The following is an 18953-nucleotide window of genomic DNA, read 5'->3' as shown; positions in this document are numbered from 1 at the left end:
GCAAGTTGTGCCACAAAACCACTTTTTTTTCTAAAGCTATATTTCTGAAACAGTTGATTCAAGATTCAAAGTGATTGTTCCCAGGGATGCACAACATCCTAAACTATATGTACATATATTAGTTGGGGGCATTACTATAATCCCCTTGCTTTAAAGGCAATTTAAGTAAAAATTGGCACTACTTACCCCGCTCTCCCCTACATGCAGTAACCTGAAAAAAAGTGATTTTCAGGTGATTTCAGTGTTTTTCTACTGTGTTTGGTTCCAACGTGAGGCATTTTTGAATATTATTGGCGGCCATCTTGGATTTGACCTCTCCCGGGCCTCAGAGGTCAAATCTGACTTCCCTCCAGATCTGAAAATAAACCTCATGGTATAAACTAACTATGGTAGAAGTTTCATGTTTCTTTCACAAAGTGCACAATTCCCCTTAATTTGAGGGCTTAACCGCTGTAGCCCACTACTTTATTTACAGCACTGTAGGCTACATATAATGTTCCTTGTTTATGTGTTTATATTTCAGTACCCTATATTATGCCGTTTACAGTTTCTTTTTACTCTGATGTATGGAAGTTACTTTGTGTGTGTGAATAAAAATGGCTACCTTTCCTTGGCAGTATGAGTGCAATGTGTGATATCAAACCTCGAATGCTACTCTGTGACTGTAAAATCCTGTTGTTTTTTTTCAGCTTTATACACAATTGTATTCTGTTAGCTAGACAAAAAGTAGGCCTACAATAACCGTTGTGAATGAAGGACTGGGCTCAGACTGAGATGTGGACATGAAGGATATTTCAATGGTCCTCTAACACAAACATCTAAACATTTTGACTTGCAGTGCTCACACGATGCCAAAGGGACGACGCATTTTGGGGGAACTGACTATTTATATGAGATAATAATTACGTTTTTGACACATGAGTGAACTGTTCTGGGGTATTTATAGTTGTAGTATCGAGTGTTGTATTGTGTTATTGCTCAGTTGTTGCTGTCCTCATTCTGTATGTCTTTGTATACGTGTGTACAAGCAAGTGACGATAAACCAGAGTCTAATTCCTTGTATGTCTGCACATACTTGGCAAATTAAAGTAATTCTGATTCAGATTCAGATCAAAGACACAACAAAGACATTTTGCCTCAGACCACCAGGGGGCGCTTTGTCCTGGATGTGGAGTTTTTACTTTTCTTTTAAATGATCAGAAAAATAATTTAATTGAGTTTTTCCTCACATGAACTTCCCACTAAGCTTTGTCAAAGTACTTGACCTTTGTGTCGTCATGTTAAATAAATCACACACTGGGAATAAACTATTCAGAATTAAAAACATCCTTTATAATAATAACAACAGCTGAGCTTGTGAAGCAGGTCGAAGTATATCATCACATATTTACATTTTTATTAAACAATAATGAGCAAATCTGCTGTTGTTGTTGTTTTTAGAAAAGTAGACTTTTATTCATTTATTATAATATTCTATTGACAGAAACTGACTGGACTCCTGAGTGATATAAGAGGTAAAACTATTCTTAAAACTTGTTAAGTATTTTTTTTATTCTGCATTCTTTAGTCATTTTAAATTAAGTAAATATTACTTAACATTACATTAAAATCGAAGTCTGTACAGATAAATATTTAATATATTTTTTATCATGGCTGCAGCTCCTTCATTTCCAAGACGATCAAGTCCATACGTACGTTTCCGTGTTTTTCATTTTTCTGCAGCACCAAAACGTGACTCCATCGTCCGAAGAACAACAAAGAAGAACACTTGACTCCCTGAGAAACACTTCGACACACATTTTGATCGGTTTGTAAAGTCCCATCTCACAAATCACACACACACACACACAAACACACACATATATACGTAGTGTCTGAATTAGATCACAATGATCTGGCTGTGAGGTTCCAGGTCGACACGTTGAGCGTCTCCAAAGATGAGGAAGATCACGAGACCCGTGACGTTGACGAAGCTGACGAGGGAGAAGAGCGAAGCCCAGGACAGCGTGACCTCGATCAGGTAGCCCGACAGCGACACCAGCACCACACCTGAGCAGAACAAGTCAAGTCAATTTATTTCTAGAGCACATTTAAAAGCAAAGTGCTTTACAGTACATACGAGATTAATTCAAACAAAGACAGGACAGACTTGAAGAGACATTAAAAACAACAAGTGAGTGGGAATGATGGGATGGGATGGGAAGTTCTCATGAGACTGAATTAAAGGTGTACAGAAATGGCCGTTTGTCCTGTTTGTCGCCTCGAGTTGTCACGAGTTGCCGCACCAGTTTACCCGAGTAAGGAAAACTAATTTGATTGGTCGTTATCGAGTGGGCGGGATATTCAAAGCTTAGGGAGAGACCGAGCTCCGTGTGTGTGTGTGCGTGTCTCAGACGTTTGACTGACGGATGACGGATCCAATATCAGTGGCTGATGAATCGTGAGCAACGTGACGCATAATCACGTATATGTAGGAATTCCCCCCATCTAGCGGTGCGGTTGCATATCTGAACGTATTCTTGATGTTGCATTCACGTGAAATCTGGCAGACGTCAGACAGACAACAGACGCTGCATGTAACAGGATAAACAAGCGTCTATGTAAACAAGTGGTCCGCCAGCACGAGGCAAAACAATACAGGCGTGACAATATGTTGTCATGGTGATGTCGTATTGTTTACCTGACCCACGTTTTACCGTCTTTTCTCTCGTGGAGTAAAATGACATCCGGTTGGTTTGCCGACGGCCGTCTGCCTGACTGCACCTGAATGCAACACTAGTGCCTCCGTCCTTCCTCACACTACACAGTGGTGACAGTTTTAACAGGCCGAGCCGACAGCTCCGCTGAGTTTCCGTGGTTACCTACGGTCACGCTGCCACTGAACGTAAAAAATGGCGATGCAACATGGCCGCCTCGGTTCGGTGCGTCACCCACTTACGTATTTGTAACGACTTGTAACAACTCATTCTAAGGTACGAGAAAGCTTTCATTTGTATGCGGGTGTGATTCGACTTCAGTGAAATACGTATTTATGAAAGCAATATTAGATTTTTGCTAATAAAAAGCCAAATAAGTTACATACTGGGGCTTTAACAGGTAACCAATGAAGTGTGGCCAAAACAGGAGAGATGTGGTTGATCTTTCTGGTACCAGTAATGAGTCTTGCTGCTGCATTTTGGATTAACTGTAAACGGGATTAGGGCTGATTCCCAGGGTGATTCCCAGTGAGTAGAGAGAATTACAATAGTCTCGTCGGGAGGAAATGAAAGCGTGAACCAAGGTTTCTAAATCTTTGGCTGACGGGAATGATTTGAGTTTTGCAATGGATCTTAGACGGAAGGAGCTTGTGCTGACTAACTACTGAACTGATCCGTAGTCAGCAACAACTGGAGATCAGTGCTGGTGTTTAATCAACTAATGGTTTAAATTCAATACAGAAACAGGTTCAGTACTGTACATACCCATGAGAGCTCCCATCGTATTCATGAGCCCTGTCGCAGAGGGAGAAATAAAAATCAAGACTTAGAAACAACTAAATGAAGAAATATTATTAATGATAAAACACCAAAATGAGCAGTTTTATAAAAACTCACCATAGAGAGCGCCAGCACATGACGGCGTGAGATCCTGTACGTTCACTGACACACCGCTGAAACACACGGGAATTCATCGTCATGAACTAGAAACTGCAACGTTGACTAAACACTGAACATGGAAAAGTCGGATTTACAAACTCGTAACTCAGATCTGACTGTGTTTGAAAGATAAGACCGGTGATGTGCTGCATTTTCTTGTTGTAGTAAGAGAATAAAATGGTGAAAAAATAACAATAAATAGTTCCTACTAACAATCACTGTGTGTGTATCTAAACCCTGATGAACAGAAACTCCTTAAAACAATACTTTAACATCACTAGTTGTGTATTAATCTAAATACTCCACATTAAATGCACTGTACTGCCTCCTTTTAGACAGCTTTTTAGGATTTAAATTCAAAATGTAATGTGTAATGTGAATTTACTATTATTATTGTCATATTTTTACTCCATTTTATGGTTATTTTTCAGTCTCTTTTTACATGTTTGCTGTGTTTTCTCTCTCTGTGCTGTTTGTAAAGAGTTTATATGAATAAACTTGACCAGGAAGGGGAGAATGACAAACAAACCCACAGTTGGTTTTGGTCTTTTTCATGGTAAACAACAGAGATTTGTCAATATAGACATTAGCCTAGATATATTGATAAAGGTGTCTATGTTAGTATCTATGTTAGTCAATCACAGCTGTCACAGTTACTAAAAAGCAAAATAAAGTTGCAAACCCAGTGGATCTGCATCAAGATTGTTTGTTTCTGTTCTTAATAAAATGCTATGTGCTGATACAGTATTGATTTGGTAACACTTTATAATAAGTACACACTATTAAGCATTAGTTAAGCATTAAATACTGAATTCATCATTTATAACACATGAATACTCATCTGTATGTAGTTTATAAACACAGTTAAAAATGTTTTACTCATTGATAAGCACGAACTGTGTTTATAAACTACATGCCAATGAGTATTCATGCGTTATAAATGAAGAATTCAGTATTTATTAAAGCTTAACTAATGCTTAATAGTGTTTACTTACTGTATTATAAACTGTTACCATTGATTTTAACCCGATATCTAATCTACACCAGTATCAACTCTGTCTGTCTTTCACCGCCTCACAAAGAGAGTTTCCCTGTCGTTACATAAATGAACTGATGATGTCGACAGTGACTGTACCCGCTGGTGAAGGTCGATGAACTTGAAGCTACAGAGATGAGAAACACTGCAGAGGTAAACGAGGTAAACGCTCCTCCAGTCAGGAGCATGATGAATATACTGGTCCCTCCCATGGCGATGGACTGGGCCGAGAGAGAGAGAGAGAAAGAGAGAAAGAGAGAAAGAGAGACAATCAGACATGCAAAGTGTGTATTCAAAGGCAGGAGTCCACAAACACAACTTAAATAAAGGTGCAGCCACACGTTCAGAAGTCAATACACAGACATGGCTGCTGCTCACAGGCTCTTCAGATACAGAATAGAATAAAAAAATACTTTATAACCCTTTTGCAAAAGGCAAAAGTTTGTCTTTAGCTACATGTGCAGAAAAGCATGTGCACTTTTATAAAAACACAACATGTCACATCCAAATAAATTAAATAAAAGTTGTGTTACATTAAAGCAGAAGTAAGCGATATATTTGTGTTAATATAAGTCTTAAATAGTTCTATCTTCCGACAGCAATCACTTACATAGAGTGTTTGGACCGAAACACGGGTCTGTCAGTCACTCTGCTCTGCTCTGAGCCGAGGAGAAAACTTTTCTCGTATCCTACAAGTTTTATCCAATGAGGAGAGAGAACGGCATGAAGGGCTGTGTGTGCAGGGACGAGGACCAATAGATCCATGACGAGGGCGGGGGCTGCTAACTCCATCGGCTGACAAGACGTTATGGTGCGTTCAAGGCAACCCGTAACTCGTGTTTTTCCGACCTGTGAAGTCGTACCAGTTCGATCTGGTAGGAGTTCACGGGTCGGAAGTTACGAGTGGCCGTTATAGTGACTTTCACAGGTAAAACAGGTCAGAAAAACACGAGTGGGTTGCCTGGAACGCTACAAAGTCGTAAGTCGTGACTTGAAGCTGTAATTTACGGTTTCAAAAGCCTACCTGGAACGCAGCATTAGCCAAAACGACCGGATCGCTTACTTCTGCTTTAAATGAACACCAGGTGAGAGAGAATAAATAGATACTGTATAAATGATGAGGAAGTAGGGCGACGACCTGTCAGGAGCGTACAGTATTAACATATTTCATGGCAACAGGAATGAATGACTTCCTGTTGATGTTTGTCTTTGCACAGGCGACTCTGAACATTTAATGTAACTTCTGCACTGTCTTGTTTTTGACACTTACACAATATTAAATGTGAGTATACTATTTATTTATTTTATTTTATTGAGTATTACAACTGTTATTATTATTTATTTTTATCTATTGTATATTCACTTGTTTTTTATTTACCCACTTTTTCTCTTCCTCTATCATCATCATTTTCTTTCCTTTTCTTTTCTTTTCTTTTGTTTGTCTTTAATTTACTTTTAACTATACGTACAAATCTGCTGGGGCTGGGTTGGTATCTGTTCTGGGTCATGCTGAATTTAGATATGTGATTAGAACACTATTGGTTTTCTAATATGTAAAATTCAATAAACAGACTGTTAAAAAAAAGAGCTTTTCCTTCATTTGTGCAGCAGGAAGAGTCTTTGCTGTCTTACAGTGTGTAGCTGTGGCCTGTAGCACAACAGTGTTAGTGTGTCGTGTCGTATTGTTTTGTGGATTTTACATATCGTCCAGTGCAATCAGACTTTACAACAGTTCACAGAGCACGTTGGACTCATTGCTCCTGTATTCATCATGTAGCACCTTTACTTTATTTATGTATTTATTACATTTATTACACAACACTGGGTGACACTTTTTTCCATATTCATTTCCACACCATTCATTTACATTACGTTTATATTTGCTATTCAAAATTGTGTGTGTGGGTGTGTTATTTGCCTGCTGCTGTAACACAGTCGGCCTGGGATCATAGCAGTATATCGTAAACTTAATCTTAATGTACAACACCAATACTATAAAACTGTATATAACGCAACTTATATACTCACATATCTATTTTTTTTTTTTTTAACTTTATTGCTGTATTCATTATTATTTGTGCTCTATAGTCCCTTTGCTGCTGTTGCACCACAGTAAATTTCCCCTGAGGGGCAAATAAAGGAAAATGTCATTTCATTTCATCTCATCTCATCTTACATATGACGTTAAAAGTGTTTCAGGACGTAAACATCTCGGAGCCTCGGGAAAAACTTCACAACTTGTAATCACACGTTTGAAACAGTTCTGCAGAAGCTAATTAAGACAAGAGATACCTCTCACATCACACACACAGCAACTACACACACACACACACACATCTTACCTGCATTAACTTTCTCACAAGTGCTTTGTCATATCCTGCAGAGAAAACATACAATGTCATGAGATGCCTTATTTCTTTTAACTACCATAATAACGTGATGTAATAATTATGGATATACATTTGTGTCTTTATTATTCATTCAAAAAAAGGTTGATTTAAACAAAACAAAAAAGCAAAAAATTGCTTTTGAACCCTTTTTTTCTTTGATTTAAGTTTTTTTTGATTATTATATGTATATTATTTATTTAGTTATTATTTGATTGAAAATGTCTGTTTTGTTTAAATGAACTTTTTTTGATTGAATAATAAAGACACAAATGTCCTACCCATAATATGGCCCAAATACAAAAAAGATGACTTTAATCCCAAAAAATATTTTCAATCAAATAATAACTCACCTCAATAAAAAAAAAACCTTGCTTGAATGCAATTTTTTGGATCTCAAATATTTTTTTGCGTTCAAACCCTTTTTTTCTTTGATTTAAATGTTTGTTTGTTTTTGATTTAAGTTAAGTTTATTTTGATTGAAAATATCTTTTTTGTTCAAATCAACTTTCTTCTGATTGAATAATAAAGACACAAATGCATCTCCATAAATAATTATAACAAAATAATACCTTGATTGATGAGATAATTTGAAAAACATCCTCCAACTAGCGCTGAGGGAATGGCAATAACCCATGGGATTATATTATACACCCATCCCTGCATAGAGAGACAACAGGTTATTAAAAAGGAATTTAAACAATGTTAACCTGAGCTGTGTCACTCATTGTGTTCACACTTGATACATAAGAACAAGTAGCAGAGTAAACAAAGCCAACGGATACCGGGGCGTGTGGAAACGACTCCTGAAAGTACGTGGGCAGCCATGACAGCAGCGTGTAGAACGTGCTGCTCGAACACATGTGAGCGATCACCATGGCCCTGAGAGAGAGAGAGAGAGAGATGTTTTTTATTTCTTTATTTTATGTATTATTATCATCATCATTTAATATTAACTATGTATATATATATATATATATATATATATATATATATATACGTTTCATTATATATATAACAACTTGCAACTGCCTAATGACACCCAATCTGTGTATAAGTTAGTTAGTTATAGTTTATTTTGGACATGTTAAAAGAAATAAAACATAATACAGTAATGGACAGACATAACAAATAAAAACTTTGCAAAGACAACACATGAACAAAAATAAGATCAAATAATTGAAAATAAAGATAATTTGATTTTTCTTTTGTTTTTGTTTTTTCATATCCGAAAAGGTCTGGGAAGAAGTAAAACTTATTTACTCCCACCGCTTATTCATAAATTATCTATCAAGCTTTCTGTGTCATTATAATCTATACATTAAGTTAATTTATGAGTTTATCTAGCTGGATTTATAGTAATATATTATCACTAATCATTATCTCTCTGATATACTGTACATATATAGATTTATTCTAACATATTATCGCTAATCTTTATCTCTCTATATAGTCATATACATATAAAGACATATAAGAAGGAGAGAGAGAGAGACAGCACTTCATCAGCACACACACACACACACACACACACACACACACACACACACACACACACACACACACACACACACATAGGGAATACAGTATAGATGTATATACTGGCAACACTTTACTTGAAGGTCTCATCATAAGAATGACATGTCACAGTCATGAACATGACATAAACATTATGTCAATGTCATAACACCCGGGTTTGTAGGGTTGGGGTTAACTGAATGATGCTTAATAACAACGTTATGACATTGACATGTTAAAACATTCATGACTGTGACATGTCACTCTTATAATGAGACCTTCAAGTAAAGTGTTGCCAGTATATACATTTATACTGTATTCCCTATGTGTGTGTGTGCTGATGAAGTGCTGTCTCTCTCTCTCTTATATGTCTTTATATGTAGTGTTACCGTATATATTGGCAACAATTTTTATTGTATTTGTATATATTTGTTTTGTTTCACTGATTCTTGATGCTTTGGCAACATAGTTCTTGTAACATTCATGCTAAAAAAGCAAATTTGAACTGAATTGAATTGAATTGAGAGAGAGAGAGAGAGAGGGAGGTGAGGGGTGAGGCTCACATAACTCACATACCACACTGACTTAATTATGTTTTGGTAAACGATGTGGGAGTAAAGAGCAGAGGATTTACCAGACAGGCGACTTCTTAAAGAGGCTCAGCCAGCGGGACCGACTCCACCTCGTGTCGTTTCCACTCGTTTCCATCGGCGGCGACATGATCTCACCTGAGTCACAGATATTATATTAGATTTTATATATGTTATTATTATACTGTTATTATAGGTCAGAAGAGATCTTCTATAGTGGTCAAGACATTTTTCTCCAGGGCTCTTTCAGCTACTTTGACACAATAAAAGCAACCGAGAGCAGCTTGTGTTTTCTATCACTGGTCTCATTTGTTCACAATGAGACGATTAAAACACTGAAACTGATCTCAAAACCAAATCAGATGAATAAGACTCACAATTTATCTACAAACTCACATCAATTGTAAAAACATATGTTGGAGGAGCAGCACTTCCTGGACATACAAACACACACATATAATAATATACTGTATATAAAGGGTGATTTATTCTTAATAGATAAAGTGTATATCTTCTCAAAATCTTAATTGATAAATCTCTTCCAAAAATATAACCATGAAAATTAAACCTCAATTAACCTTAATAATAGGAATAAAAAGAGGAATGTGTCTGAAAACAAAATTATTCCAACCTTACAGGCAACATCGTGTCTATATACAGTATATAAATCAAAGATAAACTCCAAAGCACTTTGCTTTAACACTATTAATAGGCTTTTTATAATATTTATGTACTATATTATTTCTTTATAAAGACTTTAAATGAGAGTGCCTTGACCTGAGGAGTGATTTTTGAGTGTGTGATCTCTGTTTTTATCCTTGTTGTAGTAGTAGCTCCCAGTGGCTCTGTTGATGTTTGTGCACATGCGTGAGATTTGCTGCAAGATGTTCGTTTGTCGTTGTGAAGCATTGGATGTATGATGTAAACACGGAAGAACATCTCGCAGCAAATCTCTCACAGCCACTGGGAGCTACTGCTACAACAAGGATAAAAACAGAGATCAAATAAGTTTTTTCTGAACAACTTTTCATGTGGCGGCTTCAGGACACTTGGGTCAGTACAGACGAGCAGTATGGAGGTATCTGGATGTTTCATAGTGTGTGTTTTGGATGATTCAAAAGTGAACTCTATCCACCGCCATTATATGAAAACCCGTTTCCAGCCGGACCCCCCCTGGAACTCCTAAAGCGTTTTGATGACTCTGAAAGTTCTCCAAACCCTTCCTTGGCATGACAGTGAGTAGATGATTGGTTAATTATCGATTTTGGGTGAAGTATCCCTAAATTCCACCCATGTTTTTTACACAAGGAGGAAAAAGTTGTTATTTACCCGTACCTTTTAAGAAATACTTCCAGACGACGTACGCCCACACAGCGGCGAATAAACCAATACTGTAGAACATGCTCTCCCATCCGAACTGGTCCAGCAGCATGGAGCCCATCCCGCCCGCCAGCAGCGTCCTGAGACCGAGAGCAAAACACGCCGTCATCATCAGAGTCAGACAGGGACAGACGGTTTTATGTGTGGATCTGTGTGTGTATGTGTTCATGTGTGTGTGTGTGTGTGTGTGTGTGTGTGTGTGTGTGTGTGTGTGTGTGTGTGTGCAATATACCCGAGATGACTGCCGCTGTGTATGATGCTCATCAGAAAGTCTCGCTCTCCTCCCACCACTCGCTGCGAGCAGAGGCTGGCCATGGACGGACAAAACACACCTGTGAGACACAATGAGACACGTTCATGAACAAAACCTGAACAGATTATTATTTGTTTATGTTTCTAAATGTGAGGATTCACAGTTTTTTTTCTGTGTTTGTGTCTGTCAAAGTTACGGCAAAATATCAAAGATGTCATCGTCAGGAAATGAATGGACGATCAGCTACCCATATGTATATGTATATACTGTATATTCACTGTGTTGTATATTTACTGAATAAAGGTTGGAAACAAGGGGAACAGGCAGCCTGGCTTTGGCTCTATGCTAAGCTACTGCCACTAAATCTTATATTTAGTTTATTTATTTAACCCAAAGTGAAAATTCAGAGGAGAAAAAAGACAAAAATGACAAGTAATATAAAGTGCAAGGAGAGGCTTATTTGAAGCCTCCACCTGCTAAAATATCAAAACCAGTGATGACAAACTAAATAACATAACAACAAAAATAAAACACAAAATGCTGTTACCATTTAAAGTGTGTACATGTATGAGTGTGTGTTCTTTTACTGTAACGACGTCTGAGCAATAATAGCAGTACGGTAAATACATGAGCAGTGTTGGGAACGTTACTTTTAAAAAGTAATTAGTTGTAGTTACTAATTACTTCTCCCAAAAAGTAACTGAGTTAGTAACTCCACTACTTCACTATAATAGTAACTAGTTACCAGGGAAAGTAACTATTGCCTTTCTTTTTTTTAAGTTTAAATATGTCGAAGAATTTGGATTTTTTTTCTCTCATTTTTAAATTGTATTTTATTGTTTTCATATATTTCACTGATCGCAATTATGGAATGCGAGTGTGTGTTTTATTGAAAGCGAGGCTGGTGTGCCTATGAAAATAGGTTACAGTGGGTTTTTTAAGTGCTGTGGCTACAAGCAAATCTCATATTGTCTCTGTACAAAGACAACAAAGACCTTTTTAAATGTGAAAACAGCGGAGACCTATTCAAGATTTGCGTTTAATAACAGGCGAAACATCGAAATTAATTTATTCATGGCCACATTAAGTGAAATTATTAACTTTACCGATTATCCATCTGATTATCTGTCCTGCTGCGAGCGCACAACAGGGTATCTGCGGATCCTTAAAAAGTCTTAAATTCATGTATCTAAAATTAAGGCCTTAAAAAGTATTAAATTTATTAGAAAATTCTAAGATGGTCTTAAATATATAATACACAGCATCATAAAATATGTATGCACTTAAACTTTTATATGAAATAACAGGGTATGCGCGCGGGGTCTTAAAAAGTCTAAAATGTGAAAATCTAAATTTTAGGTCTTAAAATGTCTTAAATTTGTTGAATTATTGTGTTCAAGTCTTAATAATTTTAGACAGGTCTTACATTTTCTTATGCCCACCATGGGCGAGCATTTCACTTGCATTTGCCCCTAAAAAAAACAAACATTGTGAACCGGAAAAATCACAAAAAGAAAGAGCACACGATTGGTCAAAAACTACAAATCCCACAATTATCTGGCCTCAACAATAACAGTAGTTAGTGTAAGTAAGGGAGAGTGGAGCTGTAGGTGAAAAGAGGAAACAACGCCACGTCTGGTCCTGTTCTATGTTGTTCGTTCACACCGTCACCGTTTATTCGTTACGTCCGCGGTGTAAAAGGCCGTGACGCAAAGACGCGATTAGGCGCGAGACGCGGTATACGCGACTTTTTTTTTTTTGCGACGCTACACGCGATTCTTTTATGGCGACGGGACCTTCGCGTCTTCGTCCTTTTCATCGTGTTTGGCGGGAAGACCCGCAAGGGGCTTCCCGCCAAACACGAGGAACGCTTTTTTTTCGCTCGAGTTTATACGCGCGACCAAACGCGAGATACGCGAGAAATGCGATTTATCGCTCGTTTTGACTTTGTGTAAATTCGCGTCTTCACGAGCCCGCCCATTTTCACTACAACAACAACATTTCTGCTCTCACCAACCATGGTTGAGGTCACAACGCTGCTGTAGCTGCTCTGGAAGAGTTCCAGCTGATGAGCTACAGAGACTTTGGGGTCAAAGAGGAGCAGTGCGTCGCTGTGTCGGACTGTTTGGATTTAATGAAGAAGCTGCACAGAGTCAGGTGAGCAGAAGCTCAGGACAAACACTTCGCTCCGGGACATAATGTAGCTACACCTCACATGTTCTTGTCTTTTACCTCAGGGAGATTAAAGTAGTGTCTGTTTCCACTTTCCCTCCGACCTCGGCAGCTTCCCTCTGCTAGTCCGTGTGTGTGAGGCTAAACTGCGTGCGTGTGTGGTTTGTGTACAAACTGAACACTGCCTCTGATTGGCTTAGCATGAAACCTTACTCTGCCTCGACCAATCATCATCACTTATGCGGTTGTCTCGTCCCTCCCTCCTCCCCCCTCCCCTCACCAAAGGAGAGGAGGAAAAAACAACAACAGTTTAGCAGCTTCTGTGTCTGAGATGAGCCAAGTCGGAGGACAACGGCTTCAAAGTAGTTTGTAACGCGCCTCATTTAATTGTCGGTAACGGTAACGGCGTTGTAACGGTGGAAATAGTAATTAGTTAGATTACTCGTTACTGAAAAAGATAACGCCGTTAGTAACGCCGTTTATTTTAAAGCCGTTATTCCCATCACTGTACATGAGTAAACAAATACAACCTGGACAACGATACAAGTCAGAAATATAGGAAGGTGAAGATATGACAATTAGGGGCAACCGATTATCAATAAGTTAAGTTTACTTTTGGCTTTGGCTCTGATTTGTGTTATTTTACCAAAATTTAAGGTATTTTTTTTAATCACAGGTGTTGTGTTTGAGTGTATAAAAAACAAAAAAACAGTACACTGTATTCAGTCTAGTCCCAGGTGTGTTATTCTACGTTTTTACACCAAAATGTTAATTTCTACTGCAAATGAATATCAGTTTTCGGTTTCTTTCATTACCAATAACCAGTATCGGCCCTGAAAAACCATATCGGTCGATCTCTAGTGATGATTAACGAGTATGAGTATGGATGTGACTGAGGAATATTCCCTTCACTTCAAAGTATTGTGAGAAACAAAAACACATACTTGTATACACTTAAAGTATTTATATCATAAAAAGTAAAATTTAGTTATCAAATATTGAACAAGTGCTTCAGATGTTTGTTTCCAGACCGTGGCTGGTGGCGTACACTACTCACCCTGCAGCAGCCCCAGGAGGAACCGCGCCACGGTCATGAGCGCCACGGTGCGAGAGCCGAGCTTGGTCATGAGAGGAGTCGCCGCTGTGACCAGAGCCCATGAGGCTGCAGACATGAACAGGACCCTCTCTCCTCCCACTCTGACACCACAACACACATTTATAGGAGAGGTTAATAATAATAAATACAATGAACCCGACCCAACAGGAAAACCACCACGGCGATTTCATCGTCATTTATTAGCTACAGATATCAATCAATCAATCAGGCTTTATTTGTATAGCACTTTTCATGCCCATGGCAGCTCAAAGTGCTTCACATGTTAAAAACAAGCAATATAGGGGACACATATTGGGAGACATAGGGAACACATGTTAAGGAGACATACTACATAAATTTGCAAACACATTCACACAATAATTTTAGAATATTGGATTGTATCGGGGAAACACTATCTAATCTCCAATCTCACTCATTTGCAGTGGGGAAAACACTAGATAAAATGAAGTAAAATAAATAAAATCGAGAAGAGGAGAAAGACACTAGGTAAAATGAAGTAAAATAGATAGAATGAAAAGATAAGAGAGATACTAGATCAAATGAGGTAAAATAGATAAAAAGAGAAGACGAGAAAGACACTAGGTAAAATGAAGTAAAATAGACAGGTGTAGTGGGATAAAATAGAAAAAAGAACGGATGAATTAAAATAGAATAAAAAAGATAATAATAGTAAACAAATAAATAAGAAAATAAGATAAATTAAATTAAATGCATGTTTCAGAATAATAGAAATAGTACGAATCAGTTAAAAGCAAGGCTAAAAAGGTAAGGTAGGTCTTCAGTTTGCTTTTAAAAATGTCCAGATTCTCTGCTCTCCTCAAGATACTGAACTTTTCCACATTTTGTCCCATTACAGGATTTTATGTGATAGACCAACACAAACTAGCGTGTAACTGTGAAGTGGAAGGAAAATGATACGTGGTGTTCAAAGACATGCAAACGCTATGTGTGGTGGGGAAATCCAACACTGCACATCAACCTGAACGCATCGTCCGTCCCCACGGTGAAACACGGTGGTGGCAGCATCAGGCTGTGGGGAGGCTTCTCTTCAGCAGAGACAGAGAAGACGGTCAGAGGAAGATGGATGGAGCTAAATAAAATACAGGACGATACCTGGAGGAAAACCTGTCAGAGGCAGCAACAGGTTGTCAGGGAACAGCAAAAGACTTAAGACTGTCATGCATGCTCGCTCGTCTGCAGTGGTGGACAGTAATGGAGTAAATTTACTTGAGTACTGTACTTAAAGGGATAGTAGCATTTTTTTAAAGTGGGGTTGTATGATCTACAAATAGCCCCTAAGTACTTTCATTGCAGTAGAAGACTCTCTGCACTCCTCCCGTTAGCAACGCCAGCCCATAGCCCTGCCCAGAGATTTACACCATACAGTGTTGTGAACAGACCCAAAGAAACGGCCTATTTTCACGGCCTAAAAGAGGTTTTACGTGAAAAAAAAATACACAGTTCCATTGTTCGCTATAATATAATTTTTTCCAGCCCTTCAAAGTGCAGGAAAAACACAGTTTTTATTTGGACCTAACCAACTGTTAATCGGCGGGCGCTAACTCTGGGCGGAGGGATACGTGAGTTGGTTAGGTCCAAATAAAAACTGTGTTTTTCCTGCACTATGAAGGGCTGGAAAAAATTATATTATAGCGAACAATGGAACTGTGTATTTTTTTTCAGGTAAAACCTCTTTTAGGCCGTGAAAATAGGCCGTTTCTTTGGGTCTGTTCACAACACTGTATGGTGTAAATCTCTGGGCAGGGCTATGGGCTGGCGTTGCTAATCCCTTTAAGTACATATCGAGAGGATTTGTACTTTACTTGAGTATTAGATTTCTTTGGTACTTATTACTCTAAATAAAAATACAAAAAAAAAATACATTTCCAAGACAAATATTTTTTACTTTTACTCAAGTTAATTTCTAGGAAGGCTGAAAAGTACTCGTTACTTTCAGGTCTGCTCTTTTTTTTCTTTCTTTTTTTTTTCTAAAATACTATTGGACACAAGCTGTGTTTGTCAGAGAAGGAAACCCTATAACCCCTAAAAGCAGCACATCAGTGCAGCTGGTTTCAAAGAGTTCATTCTCAGAAACAAGAGTTAAAAGGTCCTTAAATTCATTTAGAAAAAATTATAGTAATTCATTGATGTGAAAAATAAGAAATTTACTCTTACTCTTACTTTTACTTAAAGTACATTTAAAAGCATGTACTTTTGGATAAAAAATTGACAAAAAACACAATTGACGTCTATAGATGTCAATGAGAGTGAACGGTTGGAACTAGATTGACGTCTATAGATGTCATCAATGGCAGCCAATGAGTTAAAGGTAATGAACCTACTGCTATGACTATAGGGATTATGGCAATGGGCCGATCTGCCAAAAATGTTGAACTATCCCTTTCACACTTGATGTTCTCTGTTCCTGCTCAGGGACTACAGGTGAAAATGAGGTAGTAGCTACTGTAACTCCGGTAAGGCTGAGAGCTGTGCACTGTCCCTGTTAAATAAACACTGGACTGGTTTAGACCAAAGCTCCATCCAGTCTGACTGAACTGGAGCTGTTTTGCAAAGAAGAATGGTCAAAAATGTCTAACATGTCTAACATGTCTAACATGTCAGTCTGTAGATGTGCAAAGCTGGTAGAGCCAAACCCCCGTAAAGACCTGCAGCTGTAACTGCAGTGAAAGGTGTAATGGTAAATCTTAATATTCCTTTGTTTTAATCACTTGAGATGTTCCTACACCCTACTTTCCCAGACTTCCTTCTGCAATTGTAAATTCAAGGTCCCTTACACTTGTTACATCTGTGATGCCCAACTTCCCACTTCCTAATTCACACTCAAACCCCTTTGTATTTTAAATTGTATCTCTTAACTCCATACCTCGGGAGACCGGTGATGATACCTTCAAAGATGAAGGTGTGAAAACACAATCAGGGAAGGGGCCCGGCCAAAGGACACAAACTTAGAATTTCCACGACAAAGGTGGTTCAACAACGTATTATTGACTCAGTGGACGGGGCTGAACGCCTTGAACACCATGTATGATTTTCCTTCCACTTCCCAATTATGTGTTACTCTGTGTTTGTCTATCACAGTAAATCCCAATGAAACACATTTACATTTGTGGTTGTAACGTGACAGAATGTGCTATAAATACCTTTACAAGGCACTGTACACACACACACGAGGTCGTGCCTGTTTTACCTGCTTTACTTACTTGTCGCTGGCGTGTCCTCCCAGGATCTGTGTGAGGCAGTAGCCCCAGAAGAATCCGCCCAGCGCCAGACCCGAGTCGATCTTGCTCCAGTGGAAAGCGTCGGCCATGGAGACGGCGCATATCGGCATGGCCATCCGCGAGCAGTAGAGGAGGCAGGTGCCGACGAACAGCATCAGGAACCATTTCCTGGCCAGAGGTCTGTTGTCAGGACAGGGATCATCATCATCATCATTATTATCACACATAACCAAATAACTGATCTAACAACAGGATATAAACACACACGGACGGGTCAATTTATTCAAACCACCAGCATGGCTCAAACTTTATCACACACTGCAAAAACTCAAAATCTTTACAAGAATATTTGTCTTATTTCTTGTCAAAATGTCTCATTTCTAGTCAAAACTAATCTCTTTCCACTTAAAATAAGACTCATCACCTAAAAATTAACTTGTTTTTAGATCATTTTCACTTGTTTCAAACAATTTTTCACTTGAAATAAGTAGAAAAATCTGCCAGTGAAAGCAAGTTTTTTGAAAAACTCAGATTTTTCTACTTATTTCAAGTGAAAAATATGCTTGAAAAAAGTAAAAATAAAAGCGTCTAAAACAAGCTACTTTTAATGTGATGAGTCTTATTTTAAGTAGAATGAGATTTGTTTTGACTAGAAATAAGACAAATATTCTTGGTAAGATTTTGAGTTTTAGCAGTGCAGGTGCACAGAGGCAGAAGTGTCGATAAAGTTTGAATCATGAGGTCAAAATATAAATATATTTAGTTTTTCCATCACAAAACAGTAAATAAACTACATTATTCACACCGTTTATGTTCATTATAGACAAATACAACCTGTCATTTCACTTTTTTTTAATACTTACGTGTCCTTTAGCTCAGAGGGCAGGTCACAACTTGAAAAAGACGCTCATCAATAACAGATAAAACATAGTATACAGTAAATCAAAGCGTACTGTTTGATCTAAATGCTCTGCCTGTCGTCTCACCTGGGCCACAGCGCTTGGTTTTCCGGCTTCTCCGTGGCGGTGGTGGTAGATCCGTTGACGGGGAAAATCTCCGGGTCCAACAGAAGTCCGTTGAAGCCATTCCTGCCGGCTGGTCCCTCCGCTGTGAGCTCGTCAGCCATTCAGAGAACAACTCCTCTGCCCCGGTGCAGACAGAGGCTCTCTCTGAGCTCGCACACCGAGAGCCGAAGCGGTAACTAAACCTCATTTCCTCAGGCCAGACAGGACAAACGAGTAAAACTTGTTGGAACAAAAACTCAAAAGAGCAAGCACACGGATGTGATTTGCAATACTGACGGCAGAGGGATGATTGGTTTTCACCTGGGTTCAGGGATTTGCATACAGGCATAAAAGACCGGAGCTGCAAAGAGCAAAACCACTTCAACGACCTCTCTGAGCAGAAGTTTCACCCTCACAGAACTGAATAATGACAAAAAAAAAACTCAAAAAAGCTCTTTTATGGTTCACAAAAGTTTTGTTTATTTTAATAATTGCAAATCTGATCTTAAAAATGTTGAATAATAAAAGGGATGTGAGCTCTCTGGTTTCACAGAGTTTCGTCAAAGCCAATAATAATAATAATAATATCTATAAAGACAATACAACCTCAAAAGAAGTTAAT

The 18953-nt window shown here is 38.2% G+C and overlaps 1 protein-coding gene across 1 annotated transcript; it reads right to left on the bottom strand.

Annotated features, from left to right (window-relative positions):
- Positions 1–1879: 1879 nt before the first annotated feature.
- Positions 1880–18453, bottom strand: LOC310988153 (voltage-gated purine nucleotide uniporter SLC17A9-like; the record flags this gene model as incomplete). Its single annotated transcript, XM_083974666.1, has 13 exons — positions 1880–2049; positions 3462–3491; positions 3594–3649; positions 4771–4892; positions 7014–7048; positions 7631–7718; positions 7844–7940; positions 9211–9304; positions 10502–10626; positions 10779–10878; positions 14029–14168; positions 17310–17507; positions 18314–18453. The coding sequence occupies 13 exons, from the start codon at positions 18451–18453 to the stop codon at positions 1880–1882; spliced, it is 1395 nt and encodes a 464-aa protein (XP_083830792.1).
- Between the last annotated feature and the right edge of the window lie 500 nt (positions 18454–18953).

This window comes from Trachurus trachurus (assembly GCF_905171665.1).
Source record: "Trachurus trachurus genome assembly, chromosome: 7".
Lineage (NCBI taxonomy): Eukaryota > Metazoa > Chordata > Actinopteri > Carangiformes > Carangidae > Trachurus > Trachurus trachurus.
This window is presented reverse-complemented; position numbering and strand designations above follow the sequence as displayed.